The sequence below is a fragment of the Sander vitreus genome, chromosome 12 (assembly GCF_031162955.1).
Source record: "Sander vitreus isolate 19-12246 chromosome 12, sanVit1, whole genome shotgun sequence".
Lineage (NCBI taxonomy): Eukaryota > Metazoa > Chordata > Actinopteri > Perciformes > Percidae > Sander > Sander vitreus.
Window position 1 is genome coordinate 9,700,434 of NC_135866.1, and position 10,042 is coordinate 9,710,475.

Below are 10,042 nucleotides of genomic sequence, written 5' to 3' on the forward strand. Positions count from 1 at the left end.
GGAAGCCAATAGTGTTTCAATATGCAATGTGAAACCTCAAGCAAACACACAGGCACTACACACACACACACACACACACACACACACACACACACACACACACACACACAGAATTGGTTTTTCAGTGAACTAGGAGGCATCTTGTGCCCCGTAGTTACAATTTTAAACTGAATATTTGCATATTTATAGATTCTGGATTTTTCAATAAGAGGGAGATGTAATTCTAAAAATGTTTGAACTTTTTGTAGAAAATCTGACACAAATACCTATGTAAAGCCGAGTAGTTTTATATGTATTAAAACATGTCTGGTAGGGATCTTTAACAATACTTGAATCCATTAGGCTAGCACTTACGCACTGTTGTCAAAATCTGAGGCGATCTCTATTGGTCCTTTGCTCATCTGATGCCAACATGGAGACACATCAGGATAAACGTGTGGAGACAGTAAAGCTGTGCTCCGACATTCATTACACACCCACTAACAAACCTCAACATGCACACATGTGTTTTGCTTCAGTCCTATCAGACCACATCTTTACAAACTGCATCTTATAAGCCATTCGTTTTCTTTGCCTTTCTGTTCATTTCATACCTTTTACTTTGGGGGTTGTACACTTCATTGTGTTTTTATAAATTGTCTTCTCAGTCTCTTTCATCTCCCTCTCTCCCGTTCGTCTTACTGTAAATCACGGTTTTGATAAGTGCCATATGCACAGGAAAGCACAACAAACTGCAAATCCATCTCTCTGAAATTTCAGAACAAACTTTCAGCTGCTGAGAAAGGTGTTACATCTGAGTGCCACCAGATTCAAACCATCGCTCATCTGTCCAAACTAGGCCGAACACGGCTCTGAGGACTGGTTATGAATTGGGCCACAGTTCTTGGCGGTGCTGGGAGCTGAAACTGTGTCACTAGAGGAATGGGGGGAAAAAACAAGGCAGCAGCAGTATGCTAACTAACCGCAGGCCTTGTTGAACTAAGACATGCTGCTGTCCCTCTCCACCATTTCATGCTCTGAGAGTAAAATAAGTGAGTCACGTGCAGCTCTATTTGGCGCTCCCTGTTGGATCAATGAGTGTGATTCAGAGGTCTGTCTTTTGATCTCACTCTTTCTAGGTTTGTCTGTCTGAGTAGAGTACTGTACATGGAGGAGCAGTCGTTTAAAGCATTCATTAAGGGCTAGAGTAAATCTGTGGGCTGAGAGCAGACTGGAATTACTCAGTCTTTAGTCTGACAGACTGCCAGACCACACTGAGGACAGGAGATATATAGTCACATATACAGAATAATAACTGACACACAAATCCAGATGAAAACATCCCCATTATTACTGTGAAGAAAAGCTAAATATAAGTTCATAGTCTATAAGCAGTTATACTATGTGCAGCTAACTTTAGCAGAGATGAAACAATTAGTCAATAGTCATTCAATCAATTTGATCAATGAATTACTTGATCAACAGAAACTTAATGGCAACTTGTTTGATAATCGATAGTCCAGCTTTTCCATTGTGAGGCTTTTCTGCTTTTCCTCATCTAATCTGATAGTAAACTGAATATCTTTTGGTTTTGGACATTTGGTTGGACAAAACAAGCAATTTTAAGACGTTACCTATCAACTTTTTGATTAGATATTTTAAAACATTCACATTGGCTGCAAGTAAAACAAATAGAAGTTTGGTTTTTATTCCAGAAGCCATTATGCTTATGGGTGGTGGTGATGGCGCAGTGGATGTGACACATGCCTTTGGTGTGGGAGATCTGGGTTCATTTCCCACTGCGATACATCAACCAATGTGTCCCTGAGCAAGACACTTAACCCCTAGTTGCTCCAGAAGTGTGCGACCTCTGACATATATAGCAATTGTAAGTCGCTTTGGATAAAAGCATCAGCTAAATGACATGTAATGTAACTTATAAACAGCCACAGTATAAGAGGCGTTTACTTTGTGTATAGAATGACAAATGCATTTGCATTTGTTGACATGATGTGTGTTTGTGGTGTCGGACACTGTTGGCCTTACATTATAATATTTTGTGTTTTTAGATTGTTTTTATTGGGTGTGAATGAATGTTTGTGTGTATTGTGTTTGCAAACGTGCTTGGCTTCAAAACGCATTTGATTGAATTTTCTGACTTTTCTGACATTTTTGACTCAAGTGACAACACAAGTCTCCTTCTGCATCTGTGGCTGGCAGTACAGATCTGTAGTCAGAGTGTTACATAAACGGTTTAGCCTCACTACTGCAGTGGGGAATAATTAGCATCAAGGCAAGCAACAGGTTAGATCAATGACACTGTGACATGAGCAGGCATGCTGCGGATTTGACCTATGAACTGCAAGTAGAAATTGATATGTGTGTGGAAAACACACAGAAAACACAGAAATTCAACCATCAACCTAAAATAGGCTACTAGGCCTAGGCTATAAGTTTGATATTTATAACTATAAGGATTTTTTTTTTTTCACAATTGCTGCTATTCCATAGAACAGAAAGAGAGGAAACATGTCAGTTTCTATTTAGAAAAACAAGGAATAGGAACATGTAATTAAGTAGGCTAGTTTAATTGGGTTTGCCAGTGAGTGTCTGATTACAAGCTGTTGTTTACAAGAAAATACCATACCATATGGTCCCGCTGGTCCAAAACGACATCAGTCCGCATTATTACACATATTTAAAATGATTATTTTAACAATGTTTCCCACTAACTTAATCCAGAGATTAAAAAACGCGATTACGAGGCGCCACCTACCCGATCCGAAAGCCTTGGCCACCAGCCACGTCAGGCTGCATGAGATCTTGGCCCTGGTAAAGTCGTAATGATCGAAGCTCTTGATGGCAGGGACGATGAAGGTCCGTCTCAACCCTCTGTCATCTGCCGCATGATCTCCCATCTTCTATCTGTATCTCTCTCTCTCTCGGGAGCCTGCTACACTACACTGGAGCTGGAGGATCAGTCAGCCAGAGGAATTCCTCCTGACTGCGGATGACATCCCGTCCAGAGGAATTCGATGCAGTAAAATTCCCCCTTCTTCTGGAAAAAAAAAAAAAAAAATGGAGAGAAAAAACTTTGAGTGTGGCGTGGTTGTTGGAGGGCACGGCGAGTTGGATAGCTGACAGGGGCGCTCCTCGGTCACACGAGCACCATCCTCAGTTTGATGTTTCAGTAATATCCTTAAACCCCGACAGCGCAGCGCAGTTTAGCAGCAGGATTTCTGAAGATTTCCTCCATTCCCTGACGTTATATTCTCCCCAGGTTGTCCGACATAACGGAGCCGCTGTGCGGCAGAGGAGGAGAGCTAACAGGCCAACAGCAGCGGGCCGTTTTCACACATTAACTAAAGACGCGGTTTGGATCCATGTTGTTGTTCGGCTTTCTCTCTTCTAATTGTTTTCCTCTCTCCCTCTATCTCTCCGCGGCGTCTTCTCTGCGCTTTTCCTGCGGCACTGATAGGAGGATAGAGCGCACTGCGCATGCGCGATCCACCCACCAAGTCTATTCAGTCCTGACAGGAGTCACCACAGTACAAACCAAGGTGGAGTTAACTGGTAGGATGGTTTCTGACTAAATCCCAGATGTTGTCTCAGTGGAGAAATGGAGAAAGAAATTCTTTACAAAATATGACTCTGTAATATGAATACACTTATTTCGCTTGAAATTTGGAAAGATTTGAAGAAAACATTTACTTATCTACTCCTAACAGTTATGATTACTTAGGCTACTAGAAGGCAGGCTAGACAAATTGCACATCAAATCTAAGTATTAGTAGTTTTGTTTTGTATTGTCTTAAAGGATTCCTTGGAAGTCTAAAACACAGAAATCGGCTAAAGTGCAATAAAGTGTCTATAGCACTTTTTTGTTCAATTGGATCTATTTACTTGGTGATTAACCAATGCAAATCATTTTCTGATGGAGAAAACATGATAAACTGCCCTCTAAGGTGTCTTTCCAGTGGAGAAAAGGTGATGAAGGGACGCCTCCTGGGTTTATTTATTTATTCATTTTATTTGTTAGGGACCATGTGCAATTTTTAACATAAATGTTGCCATTTGATGCATTGTACCAGAGTTAGCATTAGGCTAATTTAGATCTGCAGTCCTTAGGCAGGGCACAATTTAAATCCAACAGTAAAAACATGACAACATCTAACAAAACAACAAGACAGATCACACATCCTACATCAATATAATGCACATTGTGACACACACACACACACACACACACACACACACACACACACACACACACACCTGTTCAGCACCATGCTGAAAAACAAAAAAATAAAAGAAATAAAAGTAAAAAAAAACAGGATGGCAGTGGTTGCAGAGTTGATTGTTTTTTAAATAATGTTTTAATTGAAATTTGAAGCTTCTGATGGAACTACAGGTCTTTATGTTGTCTGGAATAGCATTCCATTGAGTGATGGCTTTAACTGAAAATGCTGACTGTCCAAAGGTTGTATAACGGAAGGGTACAGTGCAGTTATGTATGGAGGCTGTTCTGGCATATCTGCAGAGCTAACAGAGCGGAGATAGACACAATCGTTTGCGCTGGAATGTGCATATGCTGGAATAGTTCTGCACCTAAATATTACTGCGCTTAGGCTGAATTAGGTCACACACAGACACACAAAGACACAAGAAACAAGAGTCAGTCTTGGGTAATAACCTGGCTGATATACAGAAGCAAGTCTGAGCAAATAGGATGCCCCTGTGGATGAAAATAATACAGTGTCACCTTGTTTTTGTGACAGTCAAACCTGGCTTCAGCTGAACCATTAAGAACACACACTTAAATGCCTAATCACTACAAATATTACATTCATTTTTATTTTAATACCAACTATTTTATTTTAGTACTTGTTCACTTTAACTTATGCAGAAAGATTGCCAGGACGTTAATCACTGATTGGCTATTTTCCATTGTGGTATTGCTACTGTATATCTACTCAAAAAATACTTTGAATACTTCTTCCACCACTTATTAAAGGCAAAATAAGCAGTCACAGATTGAGTAGGAAACTAGCATACACACGTGTGTTATACACTAAATGAGGAAATAAAAACTACCTTAACAAAGGTATTTGCAAAAATGAACAGTATACAAGGAGATACAAGAAGAAAAGATCAACAAAAATGTAAAATAAATTACAGAAAATTAAATGTAATACATTTTCTGTCTGAACTATTAAAAGCAGCCTGTCGGGAAATCTCAGGGTGCAGTTTGGCTCATAGATGAAAAATGTCAGAGATATGTGACCAAGTCATGGTTAAACGTGAACCTGAGATGATCAACTTCAACTTCCACTTTATTTGTGTCCCCGAAGGGCGATTAGGTGTGGAACCAACTGGAACACAACCGTAACAGTACGAGGACAAATGAATACCAGTACAAGGTGCATGGATAGTAGCGTCAAAGTAACCTACATAGGGTAGGAAAAAGTGCATATCAGCCTACAAAGTTGACACAATATAATCAACAACGACCATCGTCAACAACATCAGCATCCATTACATTACATCACCAACCGCTTTTATCAACGTTTCTGACATCCTCAACACATAGTCAACAGACTAGAATGTATAACCAACCAAGGAATAAAGAAAGAAAGAAAAGAAAGAGGACGTAATGAGGTAGCCAAGAGATCAAATAAGACTCCTCCCCTGACCCCTATTCAAGAAGGAAATGGCTGCAGGTAAAAAGGAGTACTTGTACCTCAGTATCAGATCAGTAAAATCTTTTTTTCTATTAGTTAGTGGCAACCAGTGATGTTCATGTCTCCAACATGTTGTTAACAACCTGCTGCTTGCTGCCGTCGTCCTCGGTATCTCCAGACGTGGTAGAGAGTTGTGACAGAGACAGGAAAGAAGTGACAACAGTTCAAATGCGAGGATATAAAAGTCAAAGTCAGCCAGGGATATAAAAGATCAAATGGTTGAGATTGTTTTAACTGCTAGAAGCCTGATCTGATCACTACACATTACGGTAACAGAAACCTGCACACACCCGTGTAAACATTACTATGGAAAATATAAAGATTTGATTTAATCTCTTTTGGCTCTCAGATACCAGAACAGTGGTGCTATTGGATGACACTGCATTTCAAAGATCCTGTGGAGAGCAATGAGGAGCGTGTAACTTGCTTGCTAACATTGCTCCCTAGTGTCTATAGTGGGTTCATACAGCTGCTGAGATCAGGAAGTATACACACACATATCAGTAGATGGCAGTCCTCTGCTAAATATTCATCTGAAAGGGTTCTGCTTAATAGACTCTCTTTACAGCGTCCTCTGAAATCATTAAGATGGCACTTAATTGCTCTTTTGACAGTTTTATTGAATTTGATTTCACCAACACGTTTACTGTAAATACAATGAAGCAATCTGCAGTAAATACCCCACAATGGTTATTACAGCTCTGACATTTTAGTGTTTAGACAAAACATGATTTCTCTCTTTTTTTTTCTTTTTTTTTTGTCAAATACATTGACTCCAGAAAATATCCTCTTTAAGGTTATTGCTCCTCCCCCCTGTGAATGTAATCTTCTTTGTCTTCACCTCCACCAAAATCCACAGTCATTTGAGAGTCATTACCAATCATAATGTACCTAGCATTTTCAATGTGAATATTTGGTTGTTGTTGTTGTTGTTGCCACTGAACCCTGCCGTCACCACCCTCCTGTTCTGATGGAACACTGGGGCCGAAAAAAAGTCTTTGTGCCATTAAAAGGCTCAGGCTCTCTTTCTCCAGCAACTGTGCTGTGCTACACTCTTTGATTAACTGCTTCTGGTACTGGTTTAAATTCTTTAGTCTCTCCTGTCTCTCCATCTGCATTTTTACTGTCTGCTCTGCTGTCCAGATTTTTTTCTGGTTTTTAATCTTTGCTGGAGACAAAAACTTATTTAATTGCCTTTCAAAGCTGTTGTTCTCCCTGAGGGGATTTAATGTCCGCAAAACCAAAGGGATGCTCTCTCTGGGCATGCAGTTCTCCAGTGGCAGCAGAGGGATAACTGTGTTGTACTTGTGTTTCTTGTTCATGGAGTTGATAAGGGCAGAGTCTGTCTCCATCTCCAGCATGCGAGTGTTAAAGTTGCAGGTAAGCAACAGAAGAGTGAAGGCCGAGTTGTTGATAGCATCCTCTACACACCTCAGAGTGCTCTTTCCTGGCTCGGCAAAGTCCCCTGAAAAAGTTGCACCTTCCCCATCAACTCGCATCAATGTTTCCAGTCTTTCTCTCATGCTCTCGGCCACATCTTCATCCTCCGGTGCATGCAAGATAACGAATGGATAAAATGTTGGCTTTTCCTCCTCTTCTGCATCTTTACTTTTATGCATTTCATTTGGAACAGGCATCTTGGGTGGGAAAATGTTTGTTGCAGTAGGTAGTGCAAAGTTTGGTTCAGTGGTTGGTTTAGTGGTTTGGTTTGGAGTCTCACATCGAGTTATAAGACTGACCAACTTACTGCCCTCTGCGGCTAATGTGCCATCCATCTTTGAGTGTTTCTTTGCACCAAACATAGGAGGTTCACTGGATTTAGGCTGAGATGTGTGAGATTGCCCAAGTGCATTTTTTGCTTCATATTCACCAACAAGGACAGGATTGTTTAGTTTGGATTTATCTGATGTTTCTGGAGTTATTTTGTCGTCTTGAAATGAGGCTGTTGGAGGTATACTTATCTCTAGATGAGAGGGGTATGAGGGTATTGAAGAGGTCACCTGCAGTGGGCTGGGCAGACTGTGAGCTCTCTCTGACTGATCCTGAGACAGGGTAACTTTTAAAGTTGTGTTTCCTTCACCCAAGCCGCTAAGAGGATCATGGTAAGACCCCGACTTGAGATCCTTTGAGGAGCAAATCAACTCTGCAAACTGAGGCCCACACACATTTTTAGCTTCCTCTCTGAGCAGATCATACTCTAGATCCTTACATTTACTTGTTTTTCGAATGTCACTGGAAAGGGCTCTCTTATATGCCAGATTTCTCAGAGTTGAATCACACAGCCTCTGTTCTGACAGAACCTTGAAAAGACGAGCCAACTGTGCCAAATATTCTCCTGTAAACTCTTGAAAATGACCACAATAATCAGCAAAATCTTCAAATTTGCCTCCACTCATCTGCCACTTCTCAGCTAGATGGTTAGCGAGGTAGTTGTCCTTCAGCACCTGGAGTTTGTTCAGGGCCCGTTCCTCTTTCTGGAGAAGGATCAGACATAAGGCGTGTACAATATTTTCTTCAGGAGACTCACCCAGCTGGAATGTCAGGCTTAGCAGCTTTTGCGGAGGTGCCTTAACTAGTATGTCTAAGACATCTCTCAGTCCTGTCCCATGATTTTCTTGTCCCCCCTGATTCATTTTCAGTTGTACGTGCTACTCAACCTTCAGCCAATGAGATAAGCAGACAGGATCATATGTGATTTAATGACATATTCTTCTTCATTTCTTCAATAAACTGGAGTTGAAGAGAGAGGTGCACAATTGCACGGACATTGTTGTTTCTGTCAAGAGATCAAATCACCAAACATTAGAAGTTATGCAGTCAACATTTATGATCACAATTTGTTGGGCTTTTTGTTCTGACTGCTTGGTAAAAACTTGATCCACCAAGATCAAACTGACACTAAACAATCATTAACTTGATGCCATTACTCACCGGCATGGAGTCCTAAGCGCCATAACTGTTAGTGAGTCTGTGTGTTTCCAGCTCAAATAAGGAAGTCACTCAGTCTCCAGTTTTCCAGTTGAGTTCTACGAGCAGAAAACTCTCTTCTCCAAACAGGAAGCTCTTAGTGCACAAATGAGATTAGCCACAGAACACCACTGGTGAGTCTTGTCAAACTTTTGATATCAAGTTTTTCAGTGACCGTACTTATGCCTGTTGTACAGGCCTCTGCCAGCTTAAAACACTTACGCAACAAAATGATGACGTCAGATTTTGTGAAGTAAGGGAGCTCATGAAGGACAAAAGACAAAAGCAGGAAGAAGGAAAAACATAGCACACCAAACATAGCTCACCAAATGACCAAATAAGTTGCAACATCCTTAACAAATGCTATAAATAATGCAAGCATTCACCAGAATTGCTGCTCACTTCTATAACATGTACTTTGTGACACTCTGTCAACTTTTGTGGACTCAAACAATTAACATTGCAAATCTGCAAACAAAAAAAATCACTTGCGATGAGTGTGGAAGTCTTTAGCTCCTCGTGCACAATGGGCGCAGAAGAGAGAAGAATTCTGGCTTTTCTCCCCCCTCTCTGCTGAGAGGCAAGTGTATTTTTATCCACAGAGGAAACCTCCAACCCTGTATTTACCAGGGGTGGGGTCACACCAGGCAGAGTGCAAGCCAGCATCAAATCCCACAATACAGTGCAGACAGAGAGCCTCTCTGTAGTGCTGAGTGCAGTGTGATATGTTTACTGTATGACCACTTCTGAGGGTTCGCAGTAACTCCATAGAAAGTGTGGTTTCTATGTATATCGTGGCATTGCATCGGTATGTATGGATCTTTACAGAATATAGTATCAGCATTCAGTTGAGATATATACTGTAGCACATGCTACCAAGACCACAGCTCTGTTGTTTTAAGCATAACCCCATCTATATAGCCCACAGTATACTGCACCAACTAAGGGACTGTATAAAATGATTAGGGGACAAGGGGGGGGGTCAGAAAAGTGAGAGGGATTTCTTTTGGCTTAAAGGACAGTAGTTTGACTTTTCTGGGAGAGCAGAGGTTTGGTTTATGTTTTATTTTAGTCTAGCCTAGCCTAGTTATTTACATATTAACTATATCAAAGGGTATAGCTATTGGGGTTTGGGACTGTATTGGTTAAATGACAAGGGATGGGGTTCGATAGTGTTTTATGAAATCTGAATCCAGTTCTTATTCCGTTAATCAAATTCAAATCCATTTGAATGCCTTATCAAATCTTTTTAGGTAGTTGAATTGGTGGAGAATTAATATATATCTTAGTTAAAACAAAAATATGTTTTTATTTCACTCAGTATCATATCTAAACCACAGAATTTCTACTGTGCT

General features: G+C 40.6%; 2 protein-coding genes across 2 annotated transcripts in view; both read right to left on the reverse strand.

Annotated features, from left to right (window-relative positions):
• camsap2b (calmodulin regulated spectrin-associated protein family, member 2b) overlaps nt 1-3,466 on the reverse strand; it is a 43,392-nt gene extending 39,926 nt beyond the window's left edge. The window contains exon 1 of the mRNA XM_078263634.1: nt 2,756-3,466. Within this exon, the coding sequence (XP_078119760.1) occupies nt 2,756-2,897 (142 nt within the window). The 5' untranslated portion in view covers nt 2,898-3,466. The remainder of the gene's footprint in view (nt 1-2,755) is intronic.
• Nucleotides 3,467-6,319: 2,853 nt separating this feature from the next.
• ticam1 (TIR domain containing adaptor molecule 1) lies at nt 6,320-8,922 on the reverse strand. The gene is made up of 2 exons (XM_078264056.1): nt 8,652-8,922; nt 6,320-8,496 (listed from the first exon to the last, which is right to left on the reverse strand). Exon 2 carries the CDS (start codon nt 8,351-8,353, stop codon nt 6,518-6,520), a length of 1,836 nt encoding a protein of 611 aa, XP_078120182.1. The 5' UTR covers nt 8,354-8,496; nt 8,652-8,922; the 3' UTR covers nt 6,320-6,517.
• Between the last annotated feature and the right edge of the window lie 1,120 nt (nt 8,923-10,042).